The sequence below is a fragment of the Rhinoraja longicauda genome, chromosome 3, assembly GCF_053455715.1.
Source record: "Rhinoraja longicauda isolate Sanriku21f chromosome 3, sRhiLon1.1, whole genome shotgun sequence".
NCBI lineage: Eukaryota > Metazoa > Chordata > Chondrichthyes > Rajiformes > Arhynchobatidae > Rhinoraja > Rhinoraja longicauda.
In genome coordinates, this window is record NC_135955.1 from 97,441,539 (window position 1) to 97,462,355 (window position 20,817).

The 20,817-nt window shown below is 48.3% G+C and overlaps 1 protein-coding gene across 3 annotated transcripts in view; it reads left to right on the forward strand.

Moving 5' to 3' along the window:
• Positions 1-20,817, forward strand: part of LOC144592204 (microtubule-associated serine/threonine-protein kinase 4-like) — a 344,807-nt gene that overhangs the window by 78,787 nt on the left and 245,203 nt on the right. For all 3 annotated transcript variants that reach the window (XM_078396718.1, XM_078396720.1, XM_078396725.1), the window contains one exon: positions 15,852-15,883. In XM_078396718.1, the coding sequence (XP_078252844.1) occupies positions 15,852-15,883 (32 nt within the window). The remainder of the gene's footprint in view (positions 1-15,851; positions 15,884-20,817) is intronic.

A 20,817-nucleotide genomic window follows, 5' to 3' on the forward strand; every position in this document is an offset into this window, starting at 1 on the left:
TTCGGCCCTTCGAGCCTGCACCGTCATTCAATGTGATCATGGCAGATCATTCTCAATCAGTACCCCGTTCCTGCCTTCTCCCCATACCCCCTGACTCCGCTATCCTTAAGTGCATTCAGAGAATTGGCCTCCACTGCCTTCTGAGGCAGAGAATTCCACAGATTTACAACTCTCTGACTGAAAACAGTATAGAAACAGCCCACCGATCAGCCATTCACAGTAGTTCTATGTTCTCCCACTTTCTCATCCGCTCCCTACGCACTAGGGAGCAAATGACCAAGAGACAATTGACCTACAAACCCGCGTGTCTTTGGGATGTAGGAGGAAACCGGAGCACCCGGAGGAAACCCACGCGGTCACGGGGAGATCGTGCAAACTCCACACAGATAGCACCCGAGTTCAGGATCGAATCTGGGTCTCTGGTGCTGTGAGGCAACGACTCTACCACCATGAACCACTCCCCCCAGTTTACTGATGTGATAATTGTTTTAAAATAGGTCTGTAATAAAATCGTGGAGTTTTGAAGCAACATGCACCATGGGGGAAAATTAAAATTTGCAGCATTGGGATTGTATAAAGTTGCATGATGTTAATTGAAAGCACAAGGTCGCAGCAGACAGCGTTGATAGTGAAACGTTCAGTCTGCCTGCTGGAAGGATGTGGGGAACTTGGTTACCCTGCATCCTTTCAGCCTGCATGTGAAGCAAGTACGCGTGCAGGTAAAGTTAGTTTACTCATACATATTTGGGCGGTCACGGTGGCGCAGCGGCAGAGTTGCTGCCTTACATCGAATGCAGCGCCGGAGACCCGGGTTCCATCCCGACTACGGGTGCCGTCTGTACGGAGTTTCTACGCTCTCCCCGTGACCTGCGTGGGTTTTCTCCGAGATCTTCTCTGGTTCCTCCCACACTCCAAAGACGTGCAGGTTTGTAGGGTTAATTGGCTTGGTAAATGTAAACATTGTCCCTAGTGTGTGTAGGATAGTGTTAGTGTGCGGGGATCGCTGGTCAGCGCAGACCCGGTGGGCCGAAGGGCCTGTTTCCGCGCTGTATCTCGAAACTAAACTAATTTAGTCTTGTTTAATCATACATGTGCCATTATTAAGCTATTTCCTGCACTGGATATGGGGGTATGGGGAGAAGGCAGGAACGGGGTACTGATTGAGAATGATCAGCCATGATCACATTGAATGGCGGTGCGTACAGGCTCGAAGGGCCGAATGGCCTCCTCCTGCACCTATTGTCTATTGTCTATTGAATACATGTTGTCTGGGTTTGACTCCTGCCGTCGACATTCTCTGTAAATTCGTCCTACTGTGGCACGTTGGCGCAGTGGTAGATTGCTGCCTTTCGGCGCCAGAGACTGGGTTTGATCCTGACCACAGGTGCCGCCTGTGGGCGACTTTGAAGCTGGGACAATGAGACTCCGCTCAGTCCGCCTGGACCTACCTGACCTCCCGATTGCCAAACACTTTCAACTCCCCCTCCCATTCCCACACTGACCTTTCTGTCCTGGGCCTCCTCCACTGTCAGAGTGAGGCCACGCGCAAATTGGCGGAACAGCATGTCATATTTTGCTTGGGCAGCTTACGACTCAGCGGCATGAATATTGATTTCTCTAACTTCAAGTAACCCTTGCTTTCCCTCTCTCACCACCACCCCCCCCCAAGTCGTACCAGCTTCAAGGTCGTTTTGTTGCGTCTCATTGTTGTAAACTTGTTTTCACCTAGGCCATGGATAACAATGGCCTGTTTCCTTTATCGTGGTTACATTTTTGCACATCTTTCATTCATTTGTTCTATACCTCTCTACATCACTGTCGAAATCACTCGTTTACCTTTCCCCCTGACTCTCAGTCTGAAGAAGGGTCTCGACCCGAAACGTCGCCCATTCCTTCTCTCCTGAGATGCTGCCTGACCCGCTGAGTTACTCCAGCATTTTGTGAAATAAATACCTCAGTCTGAAGAAGGTTCTCGACCCGAAACGCCACCTATCCCTTTTCTCCAGAATTGCTGCCTGACCTGCTGAGTTACTCCAGCTGTTTGTGTCTATCTTTAGCCTGGTTTATAATCCATTTGGGATATTTTGTGTTTAAGTACAGAGGGTATTCATCAGTCATGTATGACGGATCATCCAGAATATTTGATTCAGCTAATGGAACCTGACCTTATTACAGTCAGCGCCAATTAAGCGTACTATGAAAAAGTTGGACTTTTTTAGTTTAGTTGAGAGGTACTGTGCGGAATCAGGCCCTTCGGCCCACCGGGTCCGCGCCGTCCAGCGATCCCCGCACACTAACACTATCCAACACACGCTAGGGACAATTTACATTTTATACCAATCCAATTAACCTACAAACATGTACGTCTTTGAAGTGTCTTCAGCAAACCCTAGCAGCATTAAATAATTCCCAGTTCACATCGTTTCTTGCAGTCCTAAAATCACATCAGCTTCTGCACCTGCAGTGTGTGTGTGTGTGTGTGTGTGTGTGTGTGTGTGTGTGTGTGTGTGTGTGTGTGGTGTGTGGTGTGTGTGTGTGTGTGTGTGTGTGTGTGTGTGGTGTGTGTGTGGTGTGTGTGTGGGGGTGTGTGTGTGGGTGTGTGTGTGTGTGTGTGTGTGTGTGGTGTGTGTGTGTGGGTGTGTGTGTGTGTGTGTGTGTGTGGGGTGTGTGTGTGGGGTGTGTGTGTGTGTGTGTGTGGGGTGCGTATGTGTGTGTGGGGTGTGTGTGTGGGGTGTGTGTGTGTGGGGTGTGTGTGTGTGTGTGTGTGTGGGGTGTGTGTGTGTGCGTGGGGTGTGTGTGTGTGTGTAGGGTGTGTGTGTGGGGTGTGTGTGTGTGTGGGGTGTGTGTGTGTGTGGGGTGTGTGTGTGTGTGTGTGGGGTGTGTGTGTGTGTGTGTGTGTGTGGGGTGTGTGTATGTATGTGTGTGTGGACTCCTTTGATGCGCTTCTCCGCTGGGTAAACTTTGGATATGAAATCCTTCACAAACCGATCATCTTTTGCAAAAAAAACAAGATTTCAACTTTTCATTTTATCTTTAAGGGTTTTGCCTCTGGTTTTGTGCTCACGGTACAATTAGAATTAAGTTTAGGACTATCCTTAGCCAATGAGGGCACATTCAATGGAGGTCTCTAAAGAGATACAGCGTGGAAACAGGCCCTTCGGCCCACCGAGTTCGCACCGATCAGCCATCCCCGCACATTAACAATATCCTACATTAGTGACAGTTTTTACATTTATACCAAACCAGTTAACCTACAAACCTGTGTAGGAAGGAACTGCAGATGCTGGTTTAAACCGAAGAGAGACACAAAATGCTGGAGTAACTCAGCGGGACAGGCAGCATCTCTGGAAAGAAGGACGTTTCGGGTCGGGACCCTTCTTCAGAGATGCTACCTGGCCGGCTGAGATACTGCAGCTTTTTTGAGTCTATCTGTCTAACCGACAAACCTGTACGTCTTTGGAGTATGGGAGGAAGCCAAACATCTCAGAGAAAACCCACGCGGTCACGGGGAGAACGTACAAACTCCGTACAGACGGCACCCTTAGTCGGGATCAATCCCAGGTCTCTGGCGCTGTTAGGCAGCAATTCTACCGCTGCGCCACCGCGCCGCCCCACAGACGAAAGACAGATATCTTAGATGCTGGATCTTGATTAAAAATGTAGAGTGCTGGAGGAACTCAGCAGGTCAGGCAACATCTGTGGAGGGAGAGGGTCGGTGGCGTTTCAGGGCAAGACCCTTCAATCCCGGTCCGATGCATCATTGACCAGTACATTGAAGGTAGATGCAAAATACTGGTGTAACTCAGCGGGACAGGCAGCATCTCTGGAGAGAAGGAACGGAGAAGGAACCTCTTCAGAGTCTGAAGAAGGGTCTCGACCCGAAACGTCACCCATTCAATAGACAATAGACAATAGGTGCAGGAGTAGGCCATTCGGCCCTTCAAGCCAGCACCGCCATTCAATGTGATCATGGCTGACCATTCTCAATCAGTACCCCGTTCCTGCCTTCTCCCCATACCCCCTGACTCTATCTAGCTCTATCTAGCTCTCTCTTGAATGCATTCAGAGAATTGGCCTCCACTGCCTTCTGAGGCAGAGAATTCCAAGATTCACAACTCTCTGACTGAAAAAGTTTTTCCTCATCTCCGTTCTAAATGGCCTACCCCTTATTCTTAAACTGTGGCCCCTGGTTCGGGACTTCCCCAACATTGGGAACATGTTTCCTGCCTCTAACGTGTCCAACCCCTTAATAATCTTAAACGTTCCGATACGATCCCCTCTCATCCTTCTAAATTCCAGTGTATACATGCCCAGTCGCTCCAGTCTTTCAACAAACGACTGTCCCGCCATTCTGGGAATTAACCTAATAAACATACGCTGCACGCCCTCAATAGCAAAAATATCCTTCCTCAAATTTGGAGACCAAAACTGCACACAATACTCCAGGGCCCAGTACAACTGCAGAAGGACCTCTTTGCTCCTATACTCAACTCCTCTTGTTATGAAGGCCAACATTCCATTCCTTCTCTCCAGAGATGCTGTCTGACCCGCTGAGTTACTCCAGCATTTTATGTCTACCCTCGATTTAAACCAGCATCTGCAGTTCTTTCCTGCATCATCTGTATATTCCCTTCCCAGGTGGGGCCAGACCTACTGAGTTCCTCCAGCTTCCTTTGTTTTGATCAAGATTCCAGCATCTACAATATATCTTTTGTCTGTGATTAATGCATTTATAATACATCGTAATTAATTGCTATTTTGTTTCTAAATTTTGTGCCTGGATAGATGTGGTTCATCCCTTCAGTGGTTATCGATGTAAACATAACCTCACACTTTCGGTTCTGTTGATCTGTTGTTGGTCTGTTTTAGTTGCACTACAATATCCGTTATCTGTGCACTGTGGACGGCTTAGATTTTTGATTTTTGTTTAGATTTAGAGAAACAGCGCGGCAACAGGCCCTTCGGCCCACCGAGTCCGGGCTGCCCAGCGATCCCCGCACATTAACACCATCCTACACACACTAGGGACAATTTTTACTTTTACCAAGCCAATTAACCTACATACGTCACGGGGAGAACGTACAAACTCCGTACAGACAGCACCCGTGGTCAGGATCGAACCTGAGTCTCCGGCGCTGTATTTGCTGTAAGGCAGCAACTCTACCGCTGCGCCACTGTGCCGCCATTGTAATCTTGTATAGTCTGTCCTTTGACTTGGTAGCACGCAAACTAAAGCCTTTCACTGTACCTCGGTACACGTGACAGACATTACCAAAGCTGAAGGCAGACACAAAAAGCTGGAGGAACTCAGCGGGTCAGGCAGCATCTCAGGAGAGAAGGAATGGGTGACGTTTCAGGTCAAGACCCTTCTTCGGACTGATGACACCTTTTTGTGTCTATCTTCGGTTTAAACCAACATCTGCAGTTCCTCCCGACTAAGCTATTAACTAAGCTAAACTAATCTGTGGAATTCTCTGCCACAGAAAGCAGTGGAGGCCAATTCGCTGGAGGTTTGGTTTTCAAGAGAGAGTTAGATTTAGCTCTGAGGGCTAACGGAATCAAGGGATATGGGGAGAAAGCAGGAACGGGGTACTGATTTTGGATGATCAGTCATGATCACATTGAATGGCGGTGCTGGCTCAAAGGGCCGAATGACAATAGACAATAGACAATAGGTACAGGAGGAGGCCATTCGGCCCTTCGAGCCAGCACCGCCATTCAATGTGATCATGGCTGATCATTCTCGGGGCGGTCGGGGCTCCTGATATTGAAGCCCCCGCTGGACGGTGAAAGGTCCACGGCCTATTTCAGGCCGCGCCGGACGGTGAAAGGTCCGCGGCGGGCCGACCCAAGCCCCGCGATTCGAGGCGGGCGAACACGCTGCCTCTGCCGCTGCCAGAGCTCCCGATGTCGGCCCCCACCCAGGGGCCTGCGGGCTTCCGACGTCCACGCGGCCCGCGCCGGAGCCTCCGGAGACGAATCGCAGCCGCTCCTGCAGCATCCGCAGGCAGCCAGCGCCGCAGGTGGTGAGTCCGGGCCGCGGGCTCTGCGAACTAGAGCCCCAGGTGGTCCCAGGTGCATGGCCGGTGGTGGTAGGCCGCAGCGGGAACGGAGACACGACACAGAAACAAAGGTCGCGTCTCCGTTCGGGAGAAAGAATTTTACAGTTCCCGTTCCCTCCCTCCCCACCCCCCCAAACATAACATACAAACACTACACCATATTAAAACTACAATTCATACAAAAACAACAAAAAACACAAAAGACAGATGGACTGCAGGCAATCCGCAGCTGCAACGGCAGCGCTGGCTCCTCCTTCGGACGTACAAACTCTGTGCAGACAGCACCCGTAGTCAGAATCGAACTGTAAGGCTCTGGCGGAGTTAAATGGGTCTACTGTGGATAGAGTGAGCAGTTTTAAATACTTGGGAGTCCGCATCACAGAGGATCTGACATGGGCAACGCACATTGTCGCACTGGTGGGTAAGGCAAAGCAGCGCCTTTACCACCTTAGACAACTGAGGAAATTCTGAGTGTCATTGCTTCTACTCTGGCGCTGTAGAGAGCATCCTGTCCGGCAACATTACAGTCTGGTTTGGGAACATCTCTGCCCAGGACAGGATGGCCCTGCAGAGAGTAGTGCGTTCGGCAGAACGCACCATGGGAACTACACTCGCCCCCCTGCAGGACCTATACATCAGGAGGTGCAGATCCAGAGCAAGCAAGATTATGAGGGACCCCTACCACCCCAGCAACGGACTGTTCCAGATGCTACGGTCAGGCAAACGCCTCCGCTGTCACGCTGTGAAAACGAAGAGGACGAGACGGAGTTTCTTCCCACAGGCCATCAGGACTGTCAACTTTTATAACTCCAGAGACTACATTTTTGTCTACACTATAGTAACTTTATTGACTTTATTTATATGCTGTAACTGTAATTCTTTTTTTGTGCACAATCCGCAGGCATTGCCACTTTCATCTCACTGCACATCGTGTATGTGTATGTGACAAATAAACTTGACTTGACTTGACTTGACTTGTAAGGCAGCAACTCTACCGCCGCGCCACCGTGACACCCAGGTTGAACATAGACCGATACATTGAGTTCACGCCATGTTTTAACATGTCAAAAGGATGACATGTTAAGCTGAGGTCCGTTATGGTGATTTTAAATGTTTATGGCACTATGAAAGGACTTGGAATAAAACATGCATTCACCCTTGAGGGTGCTTCAAGCGGTAATGTTATTCTTAATAATTAATACCTGGAATAGATGAAATGATCATTCTTGTTACTCTCTGCGTCCTGTCAGTGCTGAATAGGCCAGTGTAACTAACAGTGGTCATCGCACTGGTGAAATGGACTTGCTGTGTTTCATTGTCAGGGTGGGTGGGGAGAAACCACTGGAATAGAAACATAGAAAATAGGTGCAGGAGTAGGCCATTCGGCCCTTCGAGCCTGCACCGCCATTCATTCAATATGATCATGGCTGATCATCCAACTCAGTATCCTGTACCTGCCTTCTCTCCATACCCCCTGATCCCTTTAGCCACAAGGGCCACATCTTTCTACTCCCTAGCGTTTGAGGCTCATTGAGGAGGCGCTGTGAACTGTTTGCGTGCTACTGTATGTTTTCATTTTTTTTTCTATTGGAACCTAATCAAATGTACAGCACTTTGGTCAACGTGGGTTGTTTTTAAATGTGCTATACAAATAAAATTGACTTGACTTGACTTGACATCTAACTCCCTCTTAAATATAGCCAATGAACTGGCCTCAACTACCCTCTGTGGCAGAGAATTCCACAGATTCACCACTCTCTGTGTGAAAAAAAACGTTCTCATCTCGGTCCTAAAAGACTTCCCCCTTATCCTTAAACTGTGACCCCCTGTTCTGGACTTCCCCAACATCGGGAACAATCTTCCTGCATCTAACCTGTCCAACCCCTTAAGAATTTTATAAGATCCCCCCTCAATCTTCTAAATTCCAGCGAGTACAAGCCGAGTCTATCCAGTCTTTCTTCATATGAAAGTCCTGCCATCCCAGGAATCAATTGGTGAACCTTCTCTGTACTCCCTCTATGGCAAGAATGTCTTTCCTCAGATTAGGAGACCAAAACTGTACGCAATACTCCAGGTGCGGTCTCACCAATGCCCTGTACAACTGTTCCTTATCACACTGCTTTCAACGCCATGTATGGCCACAGAGCATCAGCACCATTCAAGTCAAGCCAAGTTTATTTGTCACATACATATACAAGATGTGCAGTGAAATGTAAGTGCAAAACGGAATAGAATTAATTTTTTTTAACACAAAAAGTAAATTAATACAGTAAATTAAATTAGTCCCTGGGAGTTAACAGTCCTGATGGCCTGCGGGGAAGAAACTCCATCTCATCCTCCCCGTTTTCACAGCGTGACAGCGGAGGCGTTTGCCCGACCGTTCATTGGAAAGTGAACCAAAATCTCACACGTGTGGCCAGACGTCATCACATGAAGTAATACGTTAAAAAATCCCTGTCAGAGATTAATCTTATTCATTGCTATTTTCCTACCTGCAGAACTATTATGCTATCTAAAAGAATATTCGCAGAGTTTGTAAGATAAAACCGAGGAGTTATGAACAAAATGCTTCCGTGTGAGGTCACGCTCGTGACCAGTCATAGAAACATAGAAAATAGGTGCAAGAGGAGGCCATTCGGCCCTTCGAGCCAGCACCGCCATTCATTGTGATCATGGCTGATCATCCACAATCAATAACCCGTGCCTGCCTTCTCCCCACATCCCTTGATTCCGCTAGTCCCCAGAGCTCTATCTAACTCTCTCTTAAATCCATCCAGTGATTTGGCCTCCACTGCCCTCTGTGGCATATTTGACCTCTGTCCCTAAACAAACATTGTCAGCTTTAACATATAAAAATTTCACTTGATAAACTTGGACATATACAAGTCATATATATACAGTACAAAACAATATACCTGCGGTATCTCAAAATGCTGGAGTAACTCAGCGGGTCAGGCAGCATCTCTGGAGAGAAGGAATGGGCGACGTTGCGGGTCGAGACCCTTCTTCATTCTGCATTCTGAAGAAGGGTCTCGGCCCAAAACGTCACCCATTCCCTCTCTCCGGAGATGCTGCCTGACCCCGCTGAGTTACTCCAACATTTTGTGATACCTTCGGTTTGTACCAGCATCTGCAGTTATTTTCCTAAACAATATACCTGCAAAGCTTTCAGAATTAGAAGAGATGTATTGCACAATTTTTCATGTTTTTGTTCACACACGTGACTAAGAATGGCCCATCATCAGTCCAGGTTTACTAACAAAGTTCGGAGGCAGAGCAAGGTACTGGAATAACTCAGCGGGTCAGGCAACGTCTCTGGAGAACATGGATAGGCAAAGTTTTGGCTCAGGACCATTCTTCAGCCTTATAATCCTGAAGAGGGGTGTTGACCCAAAACGCCACCTATCAATGTCCTCCAGAGATGCTGCCTGACCCGCACAGTTACTCCAGCACTTTGTGTAGTAAACCAGCATCTGCAGTTCCTTGTTTCTGCGTAAGGATGTTGACACCTTTTTCTCACCACCCTCCCCCCATATCCCTCCCACTTTACATTTCACTCCTCTTCTCTTTTATCTGACATCCCTTTGACTTCTTTTCATCTCTAGCCTTTGTCATTCACTCCACCCATCTGCCGACCAAACTCTCCCCCACCCCCCCTCACCTGTATCCACCTATTGCACGCCAGGTAAAAAGTAGACATGTGTTCTCCACAGATGCTACCTGACCCGCTCAGTTACCCCAGCATTTCTGGGCTCCATATCTGAGGAAGGATATGCTGGCTCTGGAGAGGGTCCAGAGGAGGTTTACAAGAACAATCCCAGGAATGGGTGGGTTAACATATGGTAAATGCTTGTCGGCACTGGGCCTGTACTCGCTGGAGTTTAGAAGGTTGAGGGGGAACCTCATTGAAACTTGCAGAACAATGAAAGGCACAGATAGAGTGGATGTGGAGAGGATGATTCCACTGGTGGGAGAGTCTAGGACCAGAGGATGAACCCTCAGAATTGAAGGGCGCTCTTTTAGAAAGGAGGTTTAGATTTTCTTTTAGATTTAGAGATACAGTGCAGAAACAGGCCCTTCGGCCCACCGGGTCCGCGCCGCCCAGCGATCCCCGCACACTAACACTATCCTACACCCACTAGGGACAATTTTTACATTTGCCCAGCCAATTAACCTACCTACCTGTACGTCTTTGGAGTGTGGGAGGAAACCGAAGATCTCGGAGAAAACCCACGCAGGTCACGGGGAGAACGTACAAACTCCGTACAGAAGGCGCCCGTAGTCAGGATCGAACCTGAGTCTCCGGCGCTGCATTTAGTCAGAGGGTTGTTAATCTGTGGAACTCATTGCCACAGAGGGCTGTGCAGGCCAAGTCAGTGGATATTTTTAAGGCAAGTTCTTGATTAGAATGGGTGTCAAGGGCAGGAGAATGGGATGAGGGGGCAGAGATCAGCCACGATTGAATGGCGGAGTGGACTCGATGGGCCGAATGGACTAATTCTACTCCTGTCACTTGAGAACTTGTGAACGTGCAGGTGGGGCGATTTTTCTTTAACGGGAACTTCCTCCTTCCTCCAAGAAGTGTAGATTGGGCATCTTGGTCAGCAAGGGCAAGTTGGGCAGAAGGGCCTAGTTTCCATGCTGTATGACACTTGACTCTACTGGAATCTGTAAAATAGAGATTGAGATGCTCCTTTTTTCCCCTAAAAGCTCCCCGCTTCGGTTCTTTCTCAGAGACGCCACACAACTCTTTTTGAAAAACAAAGGCCAATTTCGTTGTGTGTTGTTGAACAAACAAATACTTCACTGCAGCCACTAGTGTGTGCTGTACCACTGTGCAAAGTCAACAACTGGGAGCTTGGCTCGTCTCCTCTGTCAGAAGTTAGTGGAATGGATTCTGCAATGAAGCTACAAACTTTCATGGCTTTGAATGCAAATGTTGGTACAGTGGCAAAATGCAAATATCGTTTGGTCCTGATCTTATCGAAACGTATAAGATTATTAAGGGGTTGGACACGTTAGAGGCAGGAAACATGTTCCCAATGTTGGGGGAGTCCAGAACAAGGGGACACAGTTTAAGAATAAGGGGTAGGCCATTTAGAACGGAGATGAGGAAAAACTTTTTCAGTCAGAGAGTTGTGAATCTGTGGAATTCTCTGCCTCAGAAGGCAGTGGAGGCCAATTCTCTGAATGCATTCAAGAGAGAGCTAGATAGAGCTCTTAAGGATAGCGGAGTCAGGGGGTATGGGGAGAAGGCAGGAACGGGGTACTGATTGAGAATGATCAGCCATGATCACATTGAATGGCGGTGCTGGCTCGAAGGGCCGAATGGCCTCCTCCTGCACCTATTGTCTATTGTCTATTGGCCAGGGAAAGAAAAGAGAGAGAGAGAGAGAGAGGGAGGGAGGGAGGGAGGGAGGGAGGGAGGGAGGGAGGGAGGGAGGGAGGGAGGGAGGGAGGGAGGGAGAGAGAGAGAGAGAGAGAGAGAGAGAGAGAGAGAGAGAGAGAGAGAGAGAGAGAGAGAGAGAGAGAGAGAGAGAGAGAGAGAGAGAGAGAGAGAGAGAGATGAAAGTAGAATGCTAAAGAGGGAAATCAAGTGAAGAAATATGTACGTCAGGCATGAATGCACGGGATGGCTCGGTGCGTGGAAGGCTACGATTTGTGGTAGTTTGACCAGTTTTGTTTATTATTGTCACGTGTACCGAGGTACAGTGAAGAGCATTTTGTTGTATACTAACCAGTCAATGGAAAGACATGATTACAATCGAGCCGTCCACAGTGTGCAGATACGTGATAAAGGGAACAACGTTTCATGCAAGACAAAGTCCACTAAATTCTGATTAAAGATAGTCCAATGGTCTCCATTGTAGGTCTGGATGCCCGGGCGCCGCTTAACGGAGGTTGCCTAGCAACCCGCCTCCCGTCCCGGGCGGCCGCCATTGATGGAGCGGGAGCACGTGGCCGCTGGCTGGGTGAGGTCACGTGGGGCGCAGGGCGGTGACGTCACCTTGTCCCTTATTTGGGAGTGAGATAGTTGGCAACCCCAGTTGAAACCCTTCTTCAGACTGAGAGTCGGGGGGAGGGGAGACTAGAGGTTTGGAAAGGAACAGAACAAATCAGAGTCGGCAACGATGAATCACAGAGGGGGAGGAGTGAGAGAGGTTGCTGCAGAACTCTCGTTAGAGAGCGGAGGAGAACATCTTCAAAGTCGGCATACCTTGAGGAGATTTCACAGTGGAGCAGATTAAATGTGTAGGAAGGAACTGCAGATGCTGGTTGTAACCAAAGCGCTGGAGTAACTCAGCAGATTTCTTTTGATTTGGAGACTCAATAGACAATAGACAATAGGTGCAGGAGGAGGCCATTCAGCCCTTCGAGCCAGCACCACCATTCAATGTGATCATGTGATCATAGTGCACAAAGCTCGATAGTCTTAAGTTTAGTTTATTGATACAGCGCGGAAACGGGCCCTTCGGCCCACCGAGTCCATGCTGACTTGAGATCTCCGTACACTAGAGCTGTTGTACACTAGGGGGACAATCTACAATCTTCACCGTAGCCAATTAACCTACCGACCTGTACGTCGTTGGAGATTGGGAGGAAACCGGAGAACCAGGAGAAAATTGCCGTGGTCACGGGGAGAACGTGCAAACTCCGTACAGACAGCAGCCGGAAGTCAGGATCGAACTTGGGTCTCGGACGCTGTGAGGCAGCAACTCTACCTCTGCGCCACCGTGCCGCCCTTCTCTTTCAATAATGTTCCCCCCCCCCCCCCCCCCCCCCGTCTGAAGAAGGTCCACCACCCAAATTGTCTCTTGTCCATCCCCTCTGCAGATTTTCTTTTTAGATTTAGAGATACAGCGCAGAAACAGGCCCTTCGGCCCACCGGGTCCGCGCCGCCCAGCGATCCCCGCACATAAACACTACCCTACACCCACTAGGGACAATTTTTACATTTGCCCAGTCAATTAACCTACAAACCTGCACGTCTTTGGAGTGTGGGAGGAAACCGAAGATCTCGGAGAAAACCCACGCAGGTCACGGGGAGAACGTACAAACTCCGTACAGACGGCGCCCGTAGTCAGGATCGAACTTGAGTCTCAGGCACTGCATTCGCTGTAAGGCAGCAACTCTACCGCTGCGCCACCGTGCCGCACGATGCTGCCTGATCTGCTGGGTTCCTCTGGAACTTTGCATCCCCTCCCCCCGAACCTTCACCAAATAAAGTTGCCAATACAGGCTTGTTTGAAGATCTATCTTGGAACTTGCAAAATGAACAGAACTGGTTCAGTTGGTTGTGTCTTCCCTCACAATGTTTCAGGTCATTGGATGTGGAAGAGGATGTTCCCAATAGACAATAGACAATAGACAATAGGTGCAGGAGTAGGCCATTCAGCCCTTCGAGCCAGCACCGCCATTCAATGCGATCATGGCTGATCACTCTCAATCAGTACCCCGTTCATGCCTTCTCCCCATACCCCCTCACTCCGCTATCCTTAAGAGCTCTATCCAACTCTCTCTTGAAAGCATCCAACGAACTGGCCTCCACTGCCTTCTGAGGCAGAGAATTCCACCCCTTCACCACCCTCTGACTGAAAAAGTTCTTCCTCATCTCCGTTCTAAATGGCCTACCCCTTATTCTTAAACTGTGGCCCCTTGTTCTGGACTCCCCCAACATTGGGAACATGTTATCTGCCTCTAATGTGTCCAATCCCCTAATTATCTTATACGTTTCAATAAGATCCCCCCTCATCCTTCTAAATTCCAGTGTATACAAGCCCAATCGCTCCAGCCTTTCAACATACGACAGTCCCGCCATTCCGGGAATTAACCTAGTAAACCTACGCTGCACGCCCTCCATAGCAAGAATATCCTTCCTCAAATTTGGAGACCAAAACTGCACACAGTACTCCAGGTGCGGTCTCACCAGGGCCCGGTACAACTGTAGAAGGACCTCTTTGCTCCTATACTCAACTCCTCTTGTTACGAAGGCCAACATTCCATTGGCTTTCTTCACTGCCTGCTGTACCTGCATGCTTCCTTTCATTGACTGATGCACTAGGACACCCAGATCTCGTTGAACTCCCCCTCCTCCTAACTTGACACCATTCAGATAATAATCTGCCTTTCTATTCTTACTTCCAAAGTGAATAACCTCACACTTATCTACATTAAACTGCATCTGCCATGTATCCGCCCACTCACACAACCTGTCCAAGTCACCCTGCAGCCTTATTGCATCTTCCTCACAATTCACACTACCCCCCAACTTAGTATCATCTGCAAATTTGCTAATGGTACTTTTAATCCCTTCGTCTAAGTCATTAATGTATATCGTAAATAGCTGGGGTCCCAGCACCGAACCTTGCGGTACCCCACTGGTCACTGCCTGCCATTCCGAAAGGGACCCATTTATCCCCACTCTTTGCTTTCTGTCTGTCAACCAATTTTCTATCCATGTCAGTACCCTACCCCCAATACCATGTGCCCTAATTTTGCCCACTAATCTCCTATGTGGGACCTTGTCGAATGCTTTCTGAAAGTCAAGGTACACCACATCCACTGACTCTCCCTTGTCAATTTTCCTAGTTACATCCTCAAAAAATTCCAGTAGATTTGTCTATAGTGGGAGAGTCTAAGACCAGAGGTGATAGCCTCGGGATTACAAAGGAAGGAAATGAGGAGGAATTTCTTTGGCCAGATTTGGTGAATCTGTGGAATCCTTTGCCACAGAAGGCTGTGGAGGCCAAGTCAGTGGATGTTTTTAAGGCGGAGATAGCTCGATTATTGATTAGTGCGGGTGTCAGGGGTTACGGGGAGAAGGCAGGAGAATGGGGTTAGGAGGGAGAGATAGATTTTAGATTTAGATTTTTAGATTTAGAGATACAGCGCGGAAACAGGCCCTTCGGCCCACCGAGTCCGTGCCGCCCAGCGATCCCTGCACATTAACACTATCCTAGATCAGCCATGATTGAATGGCCTGGTTCTGCTCCTGTCGCTGAAAAGCATGTTACTTGCATAACTGTAAAACTTAAACTTCCACAATAACCAACGTGTGTAAAAACACTATCATTAAAGTATTTTATCCATTCGAAGGCAGGCACAAAATGCTGGTATCAAAAAATGGTGGAGTAACTCAGCAGGTCAGGCAGCATCTCAGGAGAGAAGGAATGGGTGACGTTTCGGGTCGAGACCCTTCTTCAGTCTGAAGAAGGGTCTCGACCCGAAACGTCACCCATTCCTTCTCTCCTGAGATGCTGCCTGACCTGCTGAGTTACTCCACCATTTTTTGACACCTTCGATTTGTACCAGCATCTCCAGTTATTTTCCTGCACAAAACGCTGGAGTAAATCAGCGGGTCAGGCAGAATGGTCAGCCCAAAACGTCACCTATCCACGTTCTCCACAGATGCTGCCTGTCCCACTGAGTTACTCCAGCACTCTGTGAAACGTCACCTATCCACGTTCTCCACAGATGCTGCCTGTCCCACTGAGTTACTCCAGCACTCTGTGAAACACCACCTATCCATGTTCTCCAGAGATACACTATAGACAATAGACAATAGGTGCAGGAGGAGGCCATTCGGCCCTTCGAGCCAGCACCGCCATTCAATGTGATCATGGCTGATCATTCTCATGAAGGAATGGGTGACGTTTCGGTTCATTTATTTGACGCCATGATACTCAGTAACATTTAAGCTGATGGGATGCTCAATGTTGACAGCAACTAAGTCGGTGGTAACAGTCATTGATTTAAAATGCCACTTTTCTTTTTTCTTTTTTTTTGCAGAAAGAATTGAGCCTTCCACGCAGAGGAAGTCTGTAAGTAGAGCTGATTTAAATCTTGCCACTTTCCCTCCAGATGGTGTGTTTTGAAACTTTATCTTTTTCATTAAAAATTGGAGGCATTGTTTGCAGCCTTCTGAAAGCACTGTGTGAATGGTTTATCTTATACAGGCTTTGACCTTCAGTGACTAACTCCATGCAAATAAGCCGTAATATTGTTGATGCAGTGAGATCGTTGCCGTTCACAGCTGGTGAACATGTGTTGGATATATCAATGGGCTCCAGAGTTGATGAATATTGTGTTTACACTGCTCTAAGAAGTAGATAATTGCCTGAAGAATTGTGGTTACTCCTCAATTGGTGCCTGCTTGCTGTTTACAGTTAACTGTTTATAGTCCGTTTTGAAGGAAAATTGTACCTTCATTCCCTTTTTTTCCCCCTCCCTTTGTTGTTTTAGTTTTCGCTGTGATTTATTTATTTTACAGCATCGATATTGGAAGTGGCATTCTTAATCTCGTTGTACTTGTACAATGACAATAAAGATATTATATTGTATTGTATTGTATAACTGCAGATGCTGGTACAAATCGAAGGTATCACAAAATGCTGGAGTAACTCAGCGGGTCAGGCAGCATCTCTGGAGAGAAGGAATGGAATGTTGGCCTTCATAACAAGAGGAGTTGAGTATAGGAGCAAAGAGGTCCTTCTGCAGTTGTACAGGGCCCTAGTGAGACCGCACCTGGAGTACTGTGTGCAGTTTTGGTCTCCAAATTTGAGGAAGTAAATTTTTGCTATTGAGGGCGTGCAGCGTAGGTTCACTAGGTTAATTCCCGGAATGGCGGGACTGTCATATATTGAAAGACTGGAGCGACTAGGCTTGTATACACTGGAATTTAGAAAGATGAGAGGGGATCTTATCGAAACGTTTACGATTATTAAGGGGTTGGACACGTTAGAGGCAGGAAACATGTTCCCAATGTTGGGGGAGTCCAGAACCAGGGGCCACAGTTTAAGAATAAGGGGTAGGCCATTTAGAACAGAGATGAGGAAAAACTTTTTCAGAGAATTGTGAATCTGTGGAATTCTCTGCCTCAGAGGGCAGTGGAGGCCATCCTGACCCGCTGAGTTATTCCAGCATTCTGTGATACCTTCGGTACAGTCTGTTTTGTGTTGCCGAGCGAGATACTCGGGTCGGATTCCACCCTGGGAGATTTTCCATGGCGTCGGAAAAAAAATGTGCAGGAAAAAAAACTGCAGATGCTGGTTAAAATCGAAGGTAGATCACAAAATGCTGGAGTAACTCAGCGGGTCTGGCAGCATCTCGGGAGAGAGAAGGAATGGGTGACGTTTCGGGTCGAGACCCTTCTTCAGACTGATCAGTACAGTTTAGTCCAATTTAGTTCATCGTCACGTGTACCGAGGTACAGTGAAAAGCTTTTTCCTGCGTGCTAACCAGTCAGCAGAAAGACAATACATGATTACAATCGATCCATTTACAGTGCACAGTAACTCAGCGGGTCAGGCAGCATCTCGGGAGAGAAGGAATGGGTGACATTTCGGGTCAAGACCCATTCCTTCTCTCCAGAGATGCTGCCTGACCCGCTGAGTTACTCCAGTATTTTGCGTCTACCTTCGATTTTCCATGGCTTGGTTTGTCCAAATGGTCGGTTGGTTTCATTGCCTCTTGAATTGCTGCTCTAACGATTTTCCGTTCGACAAAATTAAGGAACGAGGAAATAAGCATAGTCCGAGGGTCTCCAATGAGGTAGATAATAGTTCAGGACTTCTCTCCAGCATTTTGTCGGGATGTATCACAGCCTGGTTTGGGAACAGCTCCATCCAAGACCGCAAGAAATTGCAGGGAATTGTGGACCCAGGGAATTGTGCAGCCCAGACCATCGCACAAACCAACCTCCCTTCCATTGACTCCATCTACACCTCACGCTGCCTCGGCAAGGCCAGCAGCACAATCAAGGACGAGTCTCACCCCGGCCACTCCCTCTTCTCCCCTCTCCCATCAGGCAAAAGGTACAGAAGTGTGAAAACGCACACCTCCAGATTCAGGGACAGTTTCTTCCCAGCTGTTATCAGGCAACTGAACCATCCTACCACAACCAGAAAGCAGTCTACCTCATTGGTGACCCTCGGACTATCCTTGACCAGAGTTTGCTGGCTTTACCTTGCACTAAACGTTATTCCCTTATCATGTATCTTTGCACTGTAAATGGATCGATTGTAATCATGTATTGTCTTTCTGCTGACTGGTTAGCGCGCAACAAAAAGCTTCTCACTGTACCTCGGTACACGTGACGATGAACTAAACTGGACTTCTGAAGAAGGGTCTCGACCCGAAACGTCGCCCATTCCTTCTCTCCCGAGATGCTGCCTGACCTGCTGAGTTACTCCAGCATTTTGTGAATAAATACCTTCGATTTGTACCAGCATCTGCAGATATTTTCTTAAACTAAACTGGACTAAACTGTACTGAACAGTTTTGTTGGTCGGTCGGTTCAGTTGCCTGATAACAGCTGGGAAGAAACTGTCCCTGAATCTGGCAGTGCGCGTTTCCACACTTCTGTGCCTTTTGCTCCATTGGGAGAAGAGGGTGAGACTGGTCCTTGATGATGCTGCTGGCCTTGCCGAGGCAGCGCGAGGTATAAATGGTGTCAATGGAAGGGAGGTTGGTTTGTGCGACGGTCTGGGCTGCGTCCACAATTCTCTGCTTATCTCTTGCGGTCGTGGATGGAGCTGTTCCCAAACCAAGCTGTGATGCATCCCGATAACGCTGCACCGCTCTGGTGCGGCAGAAGGTTTTCTGCAAGCTGGTGTTTTTCAAAACAAAAACAGGTCATCCAGTGAAAACTACGGCATTGGTATTGGTTTTAAGGCGCAACTGATTGATTTCCGAGGAACCTTTTTCATGGACCTTGCGGCACGGTGGCGCAGCGGTAGAGTTGCTGCCTTACAGCGAATGCAACGCCGGAGACTCAGGTTCGATCCCGACTACGGGTGCCGTCTGTACGGAGTTTGTACGTTCTCCCCGTGACCTGCGTGGGTTTTCTCCGAGATCTTCGGTTTCCTCCCACACTCCAAAGACGTACAGGTTTGTAGGTTAATTGGCTGGGAAAAATGTAAAAATTGTCCCTAGCGTGTCTAGGATAGTGTTAGTGTGCGGGGATCGCTGGGCGGCACGGACTCGGTGGGCCGAAGGGCCTGTTTCCGCGCTGTATCTCTAAATCTAAAAAATCTCACGGAGTTTTGTGGACTCCATGGCAATAACAGTGATCCAGAACGACCACGTGGGCTCCGGTGTAATTGATCCGAGGGGTGACGCCGGTTTTTCCACCAGATAAGGCGCAGAGGGAAGTGCAGAGCTTGCGAAGAAGTGAAAGAGGAAGAGACATGAAACCTTCAGAGTCGGGATCTGGCTTCCTTCAGTTCGCTCTACCACATGGGCGGCTCGGTGGCGCAGCGGTAGAGTTGCTGCCTCACAGCGCCAGAGACCCGGGTGCCGTCCTGACTACGGGTGCTGTCCGTACGGAGTTTGCACGTTCTCCCCGTGACCGCGTAGGTTTTTCTCCGGGTGCTCCGGTTTCCTCCCACACTTCGGCCCTTCGAGCCAGCACCGCCATTCATTGTGATCATGGCTGATCGTCCACAATCAATAACCCGTGCCTGCCTTCTCCCCATATCCCTTGATTCCACCAGCCCCTGGAGTTCTACCTAACTTTCTCTTAAATCCATCCAGTGATTTGGCCTCCACTGCCCTCTGTGGCAGAGAATTCCACAAATTCACAACTCTCTGGGTGTCTTATACGTTTCAATAAGACTCAGAAGGGTCTCGACCCGAAACGTCACCCATCCCTTCTCTCCAGAGATGCTGCCTGTTCCGCTGAATTACCCCAGCATTTGGTGTCTAATCTTCAGTTTAAACCAGTATCTGCAGTTCCTCCCGAAACATTCTGTACTGCAGGCTGCGTGGAATTTTCAAAACCTTGCATCCCTTCTTAATGCCCCCTGCTTGTGTAATCATTAGGGTGACAATTGACTTTTGATGGGACCAGCCTTCAGTGTATTAAGCCATGGTAATGGGTTGTAAAGGTGCACTTCAGATGAATTATTTCAGCAGAATTGATCGTTGGGACTGTGCGGCAGTGCTTATCGAACGTGTGATTAAAGTAGATGCACTTTATCTCTGGGTAACGCAAGATGATGACAGAGGTGCCTGCCCATAGGATTAGCATTTGGCACATTAGTTAGCTTGCTCAGGTCTGGCCATTGCATTCAAGCGATTTTTTTGCTCAGAGTGGGAAAAAAATGTCTCAAGAGTTGGATAAATTTACCACTTCCATGATTTTAAGCCACTTTAAAACGATGTTATCTCCGCCCCCATGGGTGTAGAGTGTGGTGCAAAATGTCTGTTTGTCAGACGTAAAAGGCAGTGAAGAAAGCGAATGGTATGTTGGCATTCATAGCGAGGGGATTTGAGTGTAGGAGCAGGGAGGTTCTGCTGCAGTTGTACAGGGCATTGGTGAGACCACACCTGGAGTATTGCGTACAGTTTTGGTCTCCTAATCTGAGGAAAGACATTCTTGCCATAGAGAGAGTACAGAGAAGGTTCACCAGATTGATTCCTGGGATGGCAGGACTTTCATATGAAGAAAGACTGGATAGACTCGGCTTGTACTCGCTGGAATTTAGAAGATTGAGGGGGGATCTTATAGAAACTTACAAAATTCTTAGGGGGTTTGACAGGCTAGATGTAGGAAGATTGTTCCCGATGTTGGGGAAGTCCAGAACAAGGGGTCACAGTTTAAGGATAAGGGGGAAGTCTTTTAGGACCGAGATGAGAATGTTTTTTTTCACACAGAGAGTGGTGAATCTGTGGAATTCTCTGCCACAGAAGGTAGTTGAGGCCAGTTCATTGGCTATATTTAAGAGGGAGTTAGATGTGGCCCTTGTGGCTAAAG